Source organism: Lygodium microphyllum, chromosome 13, assembly GCF_053477565.2.
Source record: "Lygodium microphyllum isolate KBCC chromosome 13, Lygodium_microphyllum_v1.1.10, whole genome shotgun sequence".
Classification (NCBI taxonomy): Eukaryota; Viridiplantae; Streptophyta; class Polypodiopsida; order Schizaeales; family Lygodiaceae; genus Lygodium; species Lygodium microphyllum.
In genome coordinates, this window is record NC_141147.1 from 62,840,943 (window position 1) to 62,858,680 (window position 17,738).

A 17,738-nucleotide genomic window follows, 5' to 3' on the forward strand; every position below is an offset into this window, starting at 1 on the left:
TAGTCCTACTATCTAGGGAAGGAGGGCATAGATGAAAGAGAGCAGCAGAAGATGAATAAAGAAAAGCCCAATAAAATAGGAAGGAGGTAGACATATTATAGCCCAAAAAAAACCTTTATTTTCAAGGAGGAAAGCTTAAATGTGATAGCACTTTACCCTTAGCAATAGGTAAGAGATGATGAGAAAAATGAGATTGCATATTCATGGGCTAAAACATGTAAAGTATAACACGAGAAAATTAGTCTTGATATTTCTTTCCATGCATGCTAGTTGCATGATTGGAGATAAGGTCATGTGAAATTGCTCTTACAAGATCTAGAACACATGATAATACATTAAATTTGGTTTTTTTCTAAATGCAAAAAATGTGAATAGATAAATATGGTTTATTTCTTCATTTTTTTGTGCTAATTAAAGGCTTGAGAGAGAGAGAGAGAGGGGTGTATATGTTTTTGACAAATGGTTCAATCTTTCTCCATATATATGCATTCTACGCATGTTTGAAGTATGCCCCTTGCCTTATGTTGCATATCTATGGAGAGAGAGAGATTATGAAGATGTATGTGTGTGATTTTTGAGAAACTAAGAGAATTTAGAAACAACTTAAGTTGATATACCTTTCATCTATAATTTTTTGTAGTAACAAACAATGGATTTAATGTCTCCAAATCCTTCTATACATTAACTACATTTTGTTTCAAATATTAATTGAAAGTAGTTGTGGTGGTGGTGGTGGCGGTAGTAGTAGTGGTAGTAGTGTTTTTATCTTAGTTTAATAAATGCCAAATTTATATGATATAGAAATTAACACTAATCTTATTAGGGAGCCACAAGATTAACTAAAAGCCACATATGTGACTAAATTGATATTTAGTAGGTTTCACTTACTTCATAAAGACTTTCATATGCATAAGTCAAAAGTTATGAGATTGATTCATTTTAGATTAATAACCACGATTTAAAACTTTAATGTTTTATTCAATAATTTTATACATTTTAAAATAAAATTATAAAGAAATCTATAAAAGTGATATTACTTTTTCTATGTACCCCTAATTTTAAGCACTTTAAATTTTGAACATTTTTAATTAATCAATAAAACTTATATGGATGAGTTTCATACATGTCAAGGTTGTTTAGATAAAGAGTTTGAAGTACTCAAAATTTTATTTTAACAAAGTTATTAAGGAAATTCTAAATGGACCTACATAAATGAGTTTCATGCATGTCAAAGTATTTTGAATAAAAAGTATTCAAAAACTTATAAAGAAAGTTATTAAAGAAATTGTTAAATTGATGAGTTTTTTCATAAAACACCCTCAATTATGCCTCTCAACAAATACACTTTCATGACCAAAAAGCATCTTAGTTTTTGTTTTTTTGGTTTTTTCCAATTTCTACCTTATGTTGGCTACGAATCCCTAAAAGGAAATTCATTGATAAAATATATTTAAAGAGATATTAAAATTTTGAGAAGGTATACAAATAGGCACAATTGTGGCTTTCTTGATATCAAACTAGTGTTAAGTTTTTTTATGTTTACATAAATGAATTATGAAAAAATGATGCTATTTTTATAGAGTGTATATTTTAGTATTATTATAAAAGTAAAATATTATTCTCAATTTTAAGTTATATATTCCTACATAATTTTGATATGTAATTTTTTGTTCATATTTAATCTTGTCATCATGTACCACTTTTATTTGAAATTAATTTTAAAATTTTACATTTACTTATTTGTTATTTACATTTGTACTTATACTATTAATCAAACGGACATTGCATTAGAGATCAACATTATTACATTAATCAATGCAAATATATTGAGTGGTAAATTAACTCATCATTTCATGTTGAAATAGTAGATTGTTGACATTTTAGTGATTTATTTTTCAAAAATAATTATACTACATGAGTTTTGATTGATTTAATTAGCATTACTTTTGAAAATTTTATTGTATAAGAAGATATACAATAATTAATGATAAATATATTGTATTTGGTTCAGCATATGGTTAAATTTTAATTAGTTGCATTATAAGTTTTGAAATGATGATGACACAAACTTACATTAGTTCCAATATAGTTTGATTAATGCTTCTTTTGAAAATTTAGGTTTTCAAATGTTTAAACAAGTAATATATCAAAAGCCAAATTATTTAACATGAAATTTGTGTCATTTAAAACATGAAAAACCATTTTGTTTTTATGGCATATGCTGGTAAATAAGTTTGATATGTAATTTTGGTATTTAGTAATAGTTTGATATTTCAAACTTTCATATTAAGTAATAGTTTGAGAATTATTTCACATTATATACTATCCCTACATATCAATTTTTACTTGAAACCAAAACAAAATAATACTTGTTTGAAAATAGTTTTTAAAATCATTTGAACACTATTAAATGTAAAATTCAATGCACATATTCTTAATTTAAAAATGTTATATAAAACTATTCTTAAGTTATAAACATATATATTTATTGGTTACTTAATGTTGACTTAATATAGTATGCATATTGTACTCATGGAATTTGCAAGAAGATACTTGTATACATTTTCACTTAGTTTAGTGTATGTCAAGTTAAATTCCATTTTATTACCTAGTAAAAAGGATACAATGATCAGAGATTTCCATAACATTCATCTAAATATGTCAATAAAATTTTTTTAGTTATGTTGGTTCAAAATATCTATATATGAACTTGTGTTTCTTTTAACACAATTGAGATACCATTATATTTTTATATTGTGATTATATACCATCCATACATGTCAATTTTAATTTAGAACCAAAGCAAAATAATACTTGTTGCAATTAAATTTTTAAATTATTTGAACACTTTTAAATGTAAAATTTAACATACATATTTTTAATAAAGTAATATTGTTTAAAACTATTATTAAGTTGATAAAAATATATTTATTATTTATTTATTTATATTTATATTTATATTGATTGGTTACTTAATGTTGAATTAATATAGTATGCACATTGTACTCATGGAGTTTGCAAGAAGATACTTGTATAAGTTTTCACTTAGGTTAGTATATATCAATGTTAATTTCTAGATTATTACCTAGTAAAAAGGATACAATGTGATCAAAGATTTACATAGCATTCATATAAATATGTTGACACAATTGCTTTAGTTATGTCACTTCAAAATATCTATATATACACTTGTACTAATTTTAATACAATTGAAATACCATTATCTTTTAATATTGTGATCGTAACAATGTAAGTTAAAAGAATATAAAGTGATCAAGGATTTAGAAAAAAAATTATTTAACGTGTTTAGGTAATTTTATTAGTCTCATGATGTTTTTTTAAAATATCCCAACTTTCAAATTATATTTTTCGTAATGGTAAACTATAATTACTCTTAAGAAAAAAACTATTATAGTTTAGATGAAATAATTGATTCTATAATTTAATAGAATTCGAATAGAGATAAGATGTCATTTTGATATTTTTAATTAGATGCTAATGAGATTTATAAAGCTAATAGATTCTTACATTTCATTTTTAGTAGTCATATTTAGATAAATAGCCCTTATTATAATAATAATATACATATCATGCTTTTTAGAAAACATGTAAGAGGCTGAGCTAAATGAGGGAGAGAAATAAAGGAGGAGAGAGAAATACTAGAATAAAAAAGATAAAGAGAGGAAGAGGAGAGAGAAAGAAGGTAGAAGCCATGGAAGCTTGACATAAGTTTCTCCAACCTTAGTAAGTCGTTTTTCTCTTTCTCGTTAGGTATTTCATGAAGTTCTTGAGCAACAAGGATTGCAAATGTTGTGTTTTCTCTAATAACGCATCCTAACTGCCTTTAAAAACTCAAGACTTAAACCTTGAAAACATATAGTTCCTTAATTTTGCATGCCAAGATAAAGGTGGCCATGGCAGTTCAAATTCTTCAAATGCAAAGGTCTTCCCAGTGAGACTATGAATGAATCAATACATGAACAATCCCACCATTTATTTCATATGATTTATCCTAGCTCTTCACAAAAAGACTAATGTGATGCAAATTTTTTTGCCAAATAGCATTAATTCTTCCAAATTTCATAAACCATAATAAGAGGTAATGCAACGAAGTGCTTGAGCTAAGTAGTGTTCAACTAGCTACACTCTTTTTTTAGTTCTATTATACTTGCACATCAAGATGTTGGTTAGCCCATACTACTTATCTCACATCTTTGAACTCCATGCATAGATGCCAAAAAGCTTAACATGCTTACAAAAAATTTCATGAACATATAGTTGCAGCATTGAATCAAATGTTCCTAAGAAAGCTCCATTGCCTTCATAAGCATGTAGAAAGAAAGAAAAACTCATAGTTTGAGTCTATTGCATTTTTAACAACAAAAATTAGAAATGCATAAGTAGTACATGTATTTCAAAAAGCTCAAAAAAGGGTATGGAAAGCTTACTCTTTTAATTTTCCCTCTATCTTTTTTCTCCAATGTGATACTTGAAAGAAACCCATTGCTTGAGTCTCTCAATTACCTTGGTAGCATATCCACGTAATTCCAACTCCCTGCTACAATATAGACTATAGTTTATCTTCTCCCATGGTTTGTGCTAATGCTACACTCAACCCAGAAAAAAATAGCTAATACGGTATATAGCTGCTCTAGACCTCCACATGTTTTGATAGAAATTGTTCCCCCTTTACCAAGACAAGTAGCAAGTCAATTCTCTAGTTGAAATCCCTCTTGAGATTTAGTTTAATACCATAGACAACTTTCAGTATGGTTGTGAGGTGAAACATCTCCACTTCGAGTCTTCCTTCTAGTCTTCTTTTCACTCTATCAAAGGGTCACATTATAACTCCCTCCCCAAAACATTTCGCTCTCTTAGCAAATGGCCTCTTCTCAACATTTTCAAATTGCCCTACATCTCAAGGGTGAAAGGTGAGGCCAAAAGTGGAAGCACAAGTGAAAGCGAGAAGGGAGTAAGAGCTATGGAGGTTCAAGCAAGAAGAGGGAGAGATCAATGTGTAGGAACTCCAACAATCACAATGTGTGACTTGCCTTCACTTATTCTATTTGTCACTAAAAGAATTTAAAAAAGTGATGGTGATGGGCACTCACTACCTACAGTGTACATGTGTGCATGTCTATATACAAGTAAATGTAGGCAGCTAGGCATAGGTGGCCTTTAGCCCCCAACAACCTCCCACTTAAAGGCGAATGTGTCTCAGTGAGGAGTAAAAGAAAAACAAAAGAGAAAAGCACAATATATACATAGAATACAATAGGATGAGAAAAGTTGTTATCTTATCCTACACTCATTAACCTCTTAAGAAAGGTTTATCATTCCACTGGGAGATTTTAGTGAGTAGATGTGCAGGATTTGTATTCGTAGGAAGTTTGAGAAGTTCAAAGGACTTGTCCTCTCCCACCTCCCTGATGAAGTGATAATGCACCTCAATGTGCTTTGTCTTTGCATAAAAGGCTAGATTACATGCGAATTGAATGGCACTCATCAAATCCAAATGCAATGTAGGAGTCATAGTCATACCAAGATTTGCAACCAAGCAACCTAATCGTAGGGCCTCCTTACAAGCCCCAATGGCTACAATGTACTTAAACTCAATAGGAGATAAGGCTGTGCATTTTTGCACCCTCGATATCCAAGAGATAGCACCTTTAGCATAGGTAAAGACATACTTAGAGGTGGAATTTCTACTATTTGCATATCCTACATAATCTATGACAATGTAACCCATGACTCCTATATCCTAGCTAGCATAGAAAATGCACATATCTCTAGTGCCTTTAAGGTATCTTACGATACCCCTCATGGCATCCCAATGTTGCCTACTAGGTATAGCCATATAATATGCCACAACTCCCACCGCAAATGCTATGTTAGGTTGAGTGACTACCATGGTATACATCAAACTGTCCACTGTCGATGCATATGGGACCTTGGCCATCTCGGCCCTCTCATCATCAAAGTGCAGATAATCGGCCTGATTAACCTTCTCATGACAAGGTAAAGGACAACCAATAGGCTTAATATCCTACACATGAAGTCGCTCAAGTACTTTGTAAATGTACTCCTTTTGGGACAAGTAGAGAAGTCCCTTAAAGGAAATTTACATAATGCACATACCAAGTATGTGTGAAGTCTATCGAGGACCTATCCCATATTTTTCATCTCAAATCTCTTCTTGAGTCAGGTATTTAAAGCATTCAACTGAGCATGAGCACTCCTAGCTATAACTATATCATCAACATAAAGTACCAAGATAATAAGGCTACCATCATGGGCCTTATTCCTATATTGACAAAGATCCATATCACTATAGAAATATCCATGTGAATGCATAAAATCATAAAACTTATGATACTAATCCCCAAGTGCATGCTTAAGCTTATAAAGACTCTTCCTCAATTTGCATACTTTGTGTTCCCTACCTTTTTTCACAAAGCCCTTAGGCTGCTATATATAAATGTTCTCATGTAGGTCCTCATATAAGAAATCCATTCGATAAAAATCCAAATTCAACTGAGAAACAAGGCTAAGACTAAGCATAGGGTAGTCATCTTGACCATCGGAGAGAAGATCTCATCAAAATCAACTCCCCTTTCCTACTTAAATCCCTTATTAACCAATCTGGCCTTATATGTTGGCTTTGGGTGACTAGGGGTACTCTCTAACTTGTACACCCACTTACAATACAATGCACACTTTCCATAAGATAAGGAAACTAAGTCCAATATATGGTTCTTCTACACATAATCAAACTGAGACTACATAGCCCTCTCCCAAGAGTAAAAATCACCTCTATGCATAACATCCTTTGTTGAGGGTTGAAATGACCTGATTTTTGGCTTATTTTTATTGTTTTTGTGGAAAATAATTATTGATGAAGTTTGAGAGTGCTTGGAAGCTTATTGATTTGATTCTTAATGGTTTTGAATGATTTAAGTTGAGCTAAAGGCTTTCTGATGCTTTCTATTAACCCCATGTTGATCGTCTATAGAGCCTCTATTTCTGTTCTGTTCTATTATGTATGCCTCTGTAAGTGTGATGATGGATGAATGTATAGCTTGGGAAAGTTTTTCAATCTTGGTAAGAGATGAGTACAAGTTCAAAATAGCTCAAAGAAGTAGCTGCTGAAGACTTGAAGTAAAGATTGAAGTGAGTGTGACAGTAGTGAGCTCTCAAGGCACACTGTAGTGGCTCTAGTGACCTTTCATACTAGACATACCTCTTGGAAGGGGGTATCCAAGACCTAAGAGGGGTTATGGATTATTATTCTTGAGCTCTCAAGGCACACTGTAGTGGCTCTAGTGACCTTTCATACTAGACATACCTCTTGGAAGGGGTATCCACGACCTAAGAGGGGCTATGGATTATTATTCTTGATTATCTCATGGTATTATTGAGAGAGAGAATGTCTGAGAGAGAGAGAGAGAGAGAGAGAGAGAGAGAGAGAGCTAAATTTATGCAAAACAATGTATCTATGAGTGAGAGATTGTGAGACAAAGCTATGGAACCTTTGAAGAAGACTACTATGTGATTATTTTCATTCAAAGTGGTGTGTTCTCTTATGTCTTTGTGGTGTCTTTGTGAATTCTATGAAGAATATGAAAATTATAATCATTTGGTTCAAGTTAAAGCCGTGGGAGAATTGTTTCTATGAAGCTGCATGAAGATTTCTTGTTCCTAGTGTTATTTTCCTTGTTGTGGTCACATAAAATATGAAGGACATGTTTGTTAATGATACAAGATAGATTTTCTTAAAATCTCATTATGTTCCCCTAAAACTATATGAAGTCAAGGGTCCTAGTTGATTTTGAGGGTCAACTCCTCCTATTATTCTAATGCAATGACTCTGTGAGAAGCTCTCAGCTTACTGAGAAAGACTACCCTACCTTAGAGGGGATCCCTCAGGGATCACACTCTCTCTTCCCTCAATTAAGTAATTTTAGTTATTTGCTTACCCAACACATTTAAGTTGTATACATAAAATGATCTTTCTTAATTAATTCTTTAAATCATAATGTTCATTTATATAAAATAAAATCATGATACACAAACAATGAAGGTGACCTATAGCTTGAGTCCATGATCATGAATTTGAACATTCAAATTTTTTTTGCTATGCTAAGTGAGGTTTCTTCTCTTCAAAAAATAATACTTTTTACGTCTTGCTAGGTGCCCATATAGGTTGTTGTGCCCTATTATGGTTGTATTTTTCTTATGAATGGTGGCTTACTCAAAATTCCTACCCTTGTTTATGCTCTCAACTATTGCTTCTATGTTAACCTCAAAGTTATCCTTGATTGGTTGGAATGTTTCTATGTCTTTTTTCATTTTCTTTCCCACTTCATCACACCTTAGGTATACGCCATACATTTACGAGGATTGATATTTTTCTTGGTCAAGATAAAGGTCTTGGTTGTCTATATTTATTGTGATGGTCGAAGTCTATGGTGGTTTCATCTTGATTTTTGTATTTAATTTATGTCTGGGATGGTATGCATGACATTTTATTTCCTTTTGAGTGTTTCATTACGGGGTTTGTGGGTGCTTGTATGTATGCATCGCATGAAGCTTTCGGTCACATATGTGCATAGGGTCATGTCAAATTTTTCATAGGATGTGGAATGCTTGGGGAGGTTTGGTTTAGTCAAGTAAATGTGTTATTGTTGCTATTTTTGTTTCCCTTGTTATTTATCGCACTGGTGGTATGTGTGGGTTTTACATAAATACTTCCTCATTTTCTTGGTTTTGTGTGTGGATACTATAGTGTGGTCTAAATGGCATCTTCTTCCACTCCTCCACTTGTAATCCAACATGTACCAACATCATTGGGTGTCCCTCATCATCCATTGCTAGTTTATCTAGGGCTTCACATTACACAACATGAATTGTGATATTTTACTCAAATAATTGACTGTAAGGCACTAAAATAGTCTCGATAGTAATGCTCTAGCAAATGAAATTGTCCTTTACGTATGTACATGTACACCCAAAATGTCACACACATGCAATAACCAACTTGTGGAATCACCTTCCTTACTACTTTCAATTTGTAGTTGGCAAAACAAGTTATTGTTGACTAAGGAAATTTTCATTCTTCATTTTACATTTTCTGGGGGGCTGATGATGAGGGGCATCCAAAAATTCCTAATTGTGCTACTAACATGTATAGAGTGGACAAAGCCGTGGATGTGACCATGTGCATTTAGCAAACTAGTGCATTTTAAAAATTCACAAACTTGAGTTAGCACGACTCAAAATCTACAAGTTTTTATTTTTCTTTCAAGAGGTTGAGATTCTAGCTCCTGATAAGACTTACCTTGGATCTAGTGGTACTTGTGCAAGTGAGAAAAGAAGTGTTTGATAGAATATATTTGTAGTTAGCAACACAAAGACATATGGAGAATCAAGAAGGAATAGCATAAGTCATCACACTTTGGATTAGGAGAATGAGCATCATGAAAATATGCAAGATATTGAATCATGAAAACATACAATTTTTTTGTCATCGTGACTCGAGTCTCTATATATTTCAATGCAACAAATAATATTATTTCATATCTTTGAGTTCTCTTATCTAATGATTCAATGCAAAATTTGACTTTCAAAGCTTTATGTGTATCCTTGTATAGTTGATAATGCAATAAGCACTATTATTTGGTTGTTCCTATTTTTCTTTTATATTCTCATTGTGCATTTTATTTTGTCAAGCTATATTTTTTCTTAGCTTTTTATAAGTAGGTTCAATTCATATAATTAAAGGTTAATGTATATGTAGGAAGGGCCAAAAAGAATTGAAGGATTTGTTGGTTATAAAATTGTGGCTCCAACTATAGTTTTGCAACTAGCAACTCCCTAGAATTTTGTTACCTACAAATGCCACATTTATTTGTATTTTTCTAGTGACCTTTAATATCACATGAGAATTACAGACATAGGGCATCTATATCCACATTTAAATAACACAGACATTATAAATGGAGTGGGTTTAAATTTGCATTTAAGCTCCTCTGAAATATGCAATTGAAATGCATTTAAAAGCATGCTTAAAATTGTGCTTGTTGTTTTCAAAATACATATGAACTTAAACATAGGTATCTTGATGCATGTGTAAGCTAGGTGATAAACATGCCTCTAAGTTTGGCTATAGAGGGAAGGAGAGAAGGATAAAGTTTTGGATGACCACCATTGCTACCATCTTAGCTGCCACCATCATCTTGGATTATCCAAGCTCTTGGACATGTCCACTAACTTTGGTAAATTCTCTCTCTTTAACCTTCTCTCTATCGCAAGTAGCTCTACTCTTGGAACCACCAACTACTATTGCCAACCATCATTTGGATAAGTAGGCCTCTCATACACCCTATCCATCTACATGGAGATTGAGGGACTATGTTTAAAGTCTCGATTTGTTCAAGATTTGCTTTGAGACCTTCAAAGCTTCTAAATGGTAGCACACCATCCTCTACCACCAAGGACAAACACTCTATGTTGCCACACCATCCTCTACCACCAATGAGATTTCAATAGATCCACACATCTCTCATGAAGTTGAGGTGTACTTTTTTTCTCAATCATTTAATCCATTCTATTGATGACAAAGAAGTAGAAATTATGGGATGTTTTTGAAATGAAAACTAGGATCCTTAGCGAGGCAAGGAATTTACATCATATGAATCAAGTAGAGATTGAAACTTTAACATAACTATCCTAATCACTTTAAGGCTCAAATATTACATAAGTTGATTTTGAAATTGTATACAAACATCAAAGATGATGTAGGGATCAAACTTGATGGCAAGACCAAAAGTAGGAACCTAAAAAGTATGCTCAACTATTAAAAGAATCTCAATGGATTAACAAATGCTATGGTTGGTAAACATACTTTGGAAGAATCTAGACAAATTCAAAAAGATTAAGCTAAACATAGATTAGTTAGGAGACCAACACCTACCTCTCATATAAATTGATTGGTAGAGAGCCTTTGATTTATCATATAAAAGACAAAGGGTCAACAATCCAAGGACTTACATACATTAAGCTTGTGGATAATTTTGGACTTTGACTAATGTTCCCACATGCTATATATATATATATATATATATATATATATATATATATAGCCCATTAATCAAAATATCTCTTTGAAATTTAGATAGAAAGAGAGAAAGAGAGAGCTTGCCTTGAACATATCCACAATCACATAATGCATTGGTAGTGAAGGTTGAGATACATAGTAATAGGTGCAACAAACAAAAGCATGAGGAAAGTCACATCAATAATATTTTAAACATGCATCGCTTAAGCCACATAATGGGGTTTGCTAATGTCAAAAATATCTCCTCAAAAATCCTTGTTTAAGTGATGAACTTAGTGACACTAAAATATGTCACATAAAAGATGTCCATTGTCATCATTTTAACAATGGCAAGCTATTAGTGTCATGTATCCATTATTATTGTTGTATAAAGTGGCATTAGTTGTTATCATGTAGGGAAGGTGCATTATTTTGGCTTCCATTACGCCATGTCAATAAGCATGTCAAGTTCTAATAGTGAAGCAAATGATTGTGGTGCAAGACCTACCTAACTCAAAAGGTAGTAAGAGAATCAAGAGAACCTGTCTATAATGAAGTGGGTCACTTAAATGATGAATGCCTAGATAGATGATGTTATAAGTGTAATGAGCTCAATCACTTCAAGTTTGAATGCCCAACTATGCAAGAACTGCCAACTTGAAAGGTCCCCACAATGCTCAAGTAAGAGAAAATCTGGCTAATAGACATAGTATAACCTTACCATCATCGGTAAGCCAAAGACCGATTAGACATTGGGAGAAATAGAGCATGAATTTTGATTGTTAGCTTACTTCGACCTATACCTTAAAGCCTAGCCATATCATTAGTAGTGAGAAAATTATCATGCCTATCCAATATGTGTGCAAAACTTACAAAGCGCCCTAAACAATAAAAAACATATTTACAGTTCATGTACTAAGGAATACCTGAGCCTAACTGCCTTGGCAACAAAGCTATATAGTTCTTGGTGACTTTCATAGAAGCATACACTTCATTCTTCTTGAGATTATGACATCTCAAATTTTTCAAGGGGGAGTGGGTGTAATGTATTTATATACCCATTTTACACATTATGTAAAGTTCAATATTTATCAGAATAAACTTCATCGAGAATGCTAATAATTTTTATTACACAAGTTATTGCACATGAGCAATCTAGAGAGATAATGTTTAGGGATTTATGAAAAGTTTTTAACTATCAATCTTTTGATACTAGTAAAAATTCTTGATGGCAAAGGATATAGAGATTAAATTTTGGATTTTTCAAATTTACTCATGCATTTGATATAAAGAAATGTGATCGTAGATCTTATTGATAGGATTTCGATGCTTTATTTCTCTAAAATTCAAGGCATACACCAAATATTATGGCCATTTATAAGTATGTCCCAAATGTAGGATTTTGTGCATGCAAGCAGGGGAGAATGGATGAGCATGTATTTGTTTTTTTTTTAATCTCTTTCTTTTTTTTTGTAAAAGCATGTATAGTCCCTAATCTAACTAAAGATTCCTAAAAGAAGTCAAACATAGCTTATTTCAAGCCCAAGCCAAGGCATCCCAAAACATCCCCCCACCACTGTAAACGACCCATGTTAAGCCTATGAAATACATAATTCTTGTTGGAGGAGACAGAAGTTTGTGTGAGAGAAGCTAGAGGAACCATTGCCCTCTTAGTTTCTCTCCTCTTTTCAATTATTTTGCAGAAACTCTATCAAGTTCTCCCTAGAGAAAATGTGTTTTGCAATAATTACTTGCATGTAAGACTTCCAACACTTGAAAAGGCTTGTCATCCTTTTCAATAAAGCCTCCACCACTATAGCTCCCACTTGCTGAGAGCCTTGATTGGCTAAGTCAACACAAGCCCAAGCATGATTTATCTTTCATGTAAATATACTTTTGCAGGTACACAAAGGAAGTTCTTTCATTTGTTCCCAATGTTGAAAATTGAAGGGTAGATCAAGGTCTCTACTTTAATGTCTTTATTAAGAACCTTAATCTCTAGCATTGAAGCACTTGCTAGAGTCAATATAGCCATCGATGTAATCAAGAGTTTCAATATCATGAGAATCTATCATTTGAAGGGGGTAAAGTTGGGATAGAGGAACATTCTCATCTTTAGGGTAGTGAATCTGATTGTGGGATGCCTCCTTGAGAGCAAATGTCGTAAGGTTGCTTATTTATAGGCATCTCGATTAATGATAGTTTTCGTATGCACATTTTTTTGGTTCTCTTTCTCTCATGGCTCTGTGCATTGATCCTAGTTAGCCCTTACCAGCCAATCGTGACATTAAACTACATCTTCTTAGGAAACTTTGCTACAAAATCTACTAGTATTTTCTAGGTCATGCATTATGCTCAATAGTCTTTAGGATACATGCGCTAAGTTGTTTAAAATCAAAACCATTTATGGTATGAATATTCCAACACCCTTTCATTTAAAAGGCCCCTAGGCTTGCTAGGGGAATGTTCTCCATTCATCACCTTTTCCTTTGCTATACAAAAAGATTTAAAGAATGGAGTAACATCCTTTGCTATACAAAACATTTAAAGAATGGAGTAACAAGATTACATGGGCCCCCAATTCTTGTTGAAGAGCTTCAGACATGGAAACAATTGTAGAGGAAGTTACAAGAGGGTAAGACAATTACCCTTTAATTGCATATCATACAACGAGACCTGGAAATTTTTAGTCTTTGATTATGTATGCTGGAGTGTATGATGAGGGGTATCAGGCACACCAATGACAGTTGAAGCTTAAACACAGCTTCATTTTGCATAGTCAGGATTGAAGTAGAGGGCTTCTTTGTAAATGAGTCCCCTGAGGCAAGCCTCTGATAGCTTTTGCTCCTCAAAATCAGAAGTGAAGGGGGCCGGGCAGCTGGGTTCATCTGACTCATCGTGTAACATCGCCAGGTAAGGATGAGCCAGTGCATCTTCCACTGATCAATGAATGAAACACTTGCAATGTTAAATCTGATTGCTTAATAAGTAGAGGCACTGTTCAAAGGCATTCTTTCAATCTACCTGTTATCCTTTTTGTTGGGTCAAATGTGAGCATTTTGTCCACTAGATCAAGGGCCAATGGAGACAACTGGGGGTATTTCTCTCGCAAAGGTTGCTTTGGATAGCGCGGTAACTGCTGCAGGTATCTCCTTGCATTCTCACTCTTCACAATGTTCATATCAGCATCATCTGCCAGACCAATTACCTGCGAGAAGGTATACCGTGGACTTAAGATAAACTTTCTGTACATGTGTTGCTGTGTGTGTGTGTGTGTGTGTGTGTGTGTGTGTGTGTGTGTGTGTGTGTGTGTGTGTGTGTGCGCGTGCGTGCGTGCGTGCACGCATGTGTGCATGAAATCAGCTAGAACTGTTGCCCTTGACCATAAGATGTCTCACCTTAAAACACATCTCTCACTTGAGACATCTATTTATTTATCATAGCATTTTTTGCTCACCTTGAGACATGTATCTAGAACTGTTTCACTATTGGCTTTTGTGTCCCACCTATCTATGGATTATAGTAGTTCTGTTTGAAACAAGCATTCTACAAAAGAAAAGTATGCCTTGCATGCTGTCTTCACTGATCTTTTAAATAGTGACAATCATGTGACAGTTATAAGAATGTGATATGCACCTCTACAATAGAACGCAGCTGATGGACATAGTCTTTCCCCGGAAAGAGTGGCTCATGATTGAGGAGTTCCATGTAGATGCAGCCCACAGACCAGACATCAATGGCGCCTGTGTAGTCAGCCGAGTTTAGCAGCAGCTCTGGTGCCCTGTACCACCGGGTCACCACATATTCTGTCATCATGTAGTTGGCATCTGAAGTACTGTTCCCAATCCTTGCCAACCCGAAATCGCAGATCCTTAGGTCACAGTTGGCATTGACCAAAAGGTTCCCCGGCTTCAAATCTCGATGCAGCACATTGGCTGAGTGAATGTACTTGAGCCCTCTCAATACCTGGTACAGGAAATACTGCATATCCAAGAACCAACACCAAAGTAAATGCATCAGGTTACAGGATTATCAGCTGAAATCAGCCACCATGACACTACAAACCAAGCATCAAACTGCTCAGATGGAACACCATAAACACATTGCACATATAAAACACTGCATACAAATAGACGATGCCTCCCCCCCATCATGACACATGCACGACCAGGCCAGGTCCATCACACTCAAAACTGTCATGACATTTGACAAAAGGCTCATACAACACATCAGTACACAAAACAACATGCACTTTTGAGATGAGCTAAAGGACCATCTTGGCACCTGGCAGTGCTCCTCAGTTAAAGCCTGTTGGGAGCGTATTATTCGATGGAGATCTGTGTCCATGAGCTCATAGGCAACATACACATCTTCAAAGTCATGACATCGAGGTGGAGGCATAATATCTTTGATGGCAATGACCTGCAAAGGATCATGTACCCATGACAAAAACCTGAGCATTATACAGCATGACTATACAAATAGGAATTGGACACATATGTACATAGAGGAGGAAAACCAAACAGTAATGAGCATAGATTATGTTAAATGGAATGGAGGTGCACGTTTTGAGATCATACATTATCATGTTGCAAATGCCGAAGGATCTTCAATTCTCTATAAGTCCTCTTAGCGTCAATGTTGTTGTCGAAGACATTGCATATTTTCTTGATGGCAACTGGCTCATTGGTCTCAGAGTTGAGCGCAGAACTGCACAAAGGGGCACAAGGAGTGTGAAACAGAGGTACACACTTTCTTTTTTGTGGAGATCAGAAGTGGACACAAACACACTTTTCTATACTTATATATTATTCGATGTGGGAAGCCTCAATGGGTGCACCATAAAAGACTAAAGGTGAAAAAGTTACAATCCCCAGTCTCAGAAGAGGGAGTGCCCAGGGGATAAAATTCACATGCAAAGGGAATTTCTAACAATTGAAGTACACACACAGACACACACACAGTACTCTCTCTCTCTCTCCCCTTTTAGTGATGTACGATGAAGAGTATCACCCATTGTACAGTAACTTCAATCTGATCATACTTGGCTTCAAAACAAAAGAAGCAACGACATGCACACAGAGCAGCATCACTCGTTATACAGTAAGTTAATCTGATTGATCATAATTGGTTTCAACAGAAAAGAACCACAGAGAGAGAGAGAGAGAGAGAGAGATTACCAGACAACACCATATGCACCTCTGCCGATTGGGACGAAGGGAGGCTTGTATTTTGCTGTGACCTCGAAGATATTGCCATAGACATCGTACTCGGTGAATTTGCCACCATAAGTGGGTATTCCTTCCATTTCATCATCATCATAATCACAGTAGCAATGACTATTAGCTGCAACATGCATGCGCCTGTTACACTGTTGCACCTGATCAGCATCTGCTGCTGGCATCTTAAATATGGAATGGAATGTGCAACTGACTGTGTGACCTGACTGATGATCTCTGCTATCTCGAAACTGCGGGTAGTTATGTATGGTGATAACCTTACAAGTGTCGGAGAGAGAGAGAGAGAGAGAGAGAGAGCTATCTGATTGTTATAGCCTCGATCTGAGCTCTCGAACAAGACCACCCTCCGCTGCTCTCTCTCTCTTCTCAGACGTCCTACTTACGCTCCACAGTAAACAATCGGATGTCTTTTATAATCGGATGTTTGTGAGAGTCAGGTGAACCGATCCTCTCATTCGTTTTTTTTTTTCTTTCTCTTTCTTTTTAAAAAATAATAATTTTGTCGTGACTTCTTCAGCTCTTTGACCAGTCTCCTCATTTTTCAAACCCTTAGAACGAGTATGCATAGCCCAACGAGTACCGATAGCCCAAAGATTCATTAAAAATACATTTGCGAACCCTATGGACAACAAACCCATGCATACAAAGATTCTCTCTCTCTCTCTCTCTCTCTCCAAGTAGACCTTTTACCTCTCTTGAGCCTTTTTGGTCTTGTTATCTAGAGAAGGATCGTAGAGATAAAAGAGAGCAACACAAGTTGACTAAAAGAAAGCCCAGACGATTTAGAGCAACTTCACATGGCCTCCCACTTTCAACCATACCAGAAATTACGAGTGGATCATGATGCTCATATCAATCCTTTGTATATCAAGCTACGCAAAGATAAATCATAATCGCAAGGTCCTGATATTTTCTTCCAATCCAGGGGGCCTAATATTTCCTTCCAATCTAGGGGGCACAAAATTTGGCCTACTACAAAATATGAGAATAAGTCAAATTTGGTTTTTTTTAAATGCAAAAATTTGAATAGATAATATAGTTTGTTTCTTCCTTTTTTTGTGCTAACGAGAGAGAGATTGAGAGAGAGAGAGAGAGAGAGAGAGAGAGAGAGAGAGAGAGAGATGTAATATTTTTTTTAATCTCAATCTTTGTCATTTGAGATGTATGTGCAATATATTCGTGTTTGAAGTATGCCCCTTGCCTATGTTACATATCTACCTTGAGAGAGAGAGAGAGAGAGAGACAGAGAGAGAGATTCTAAAGAAATCTATAAAAGCAATATTATTTTTCCTATATACCCCTAATTAACTTCAAGCGCTTCAAAAATTTGAAATTATCTTATCAATTGATATAATGCATATATGGATGAGTTTCATACATGTTAAAGTATTGTAGAGAAAGAT

The 17,738-nt window shown here is 34.6% G+C and overlaps 1 protein-coding gene across 1 annotated transcript; it reads right to left on the minus strand.

Annotated features, from left to right (window-relative positions):
• Positions 1-13,500: 13,500 nt before the first annotated feature.
• LOC148026694 (mitogen-activated protein kinase 13-like) lies at positions 13,501-16,735 on the minus strand. The gene is made up of 6 exons (XM_087691165.1): positions 16,276-16,735; positions 15,676-15,805; positions 15,380-15,517; positions 14,732-15,076; positions 14,120-14,303; positions 13,501-14,034 (listed from the first exon to the last, which is right to left on the minus strand). Exons 1-6 carry the CDS (start codon positions 16,497-16,499, stop codon positions 13,862-13,864), a joined length of 1,194 nt encoding a protein of 397 aa, XP_087547291.1. The 5' UTR covers positions 16,500-16,735; the 3' UTR covers positions 13,501-13,861.
• Between the last annotated feature and the right edge of the window lie 1,003 nt (positions 16,736-17,738).

Bases quoted from the DNA above. Each gene is read 5' to 3' on its own strand.
- LOC148026694 (XM_087691165.1), bottom strand. From the start codon at position 16,499: ATGCCAGCAGCAGATGCTGATCAGGTGCAACAGTGTAACAGGCGCATG. The intron at 15,518-15,675 runs GTATGATCTCAA...GATCCTTTGCAG, and splicing joins GGCATTTGCAACATGATAAT to GTCATTGCCATCAAAGATAT. The intron at 14,035-14,119 runs GTAGATTGAAAG...TTCATTGATCAG, and splicing joins CCCAACAAAAAGGATAACAG to TGGAAGATGCACTGGCTCAT.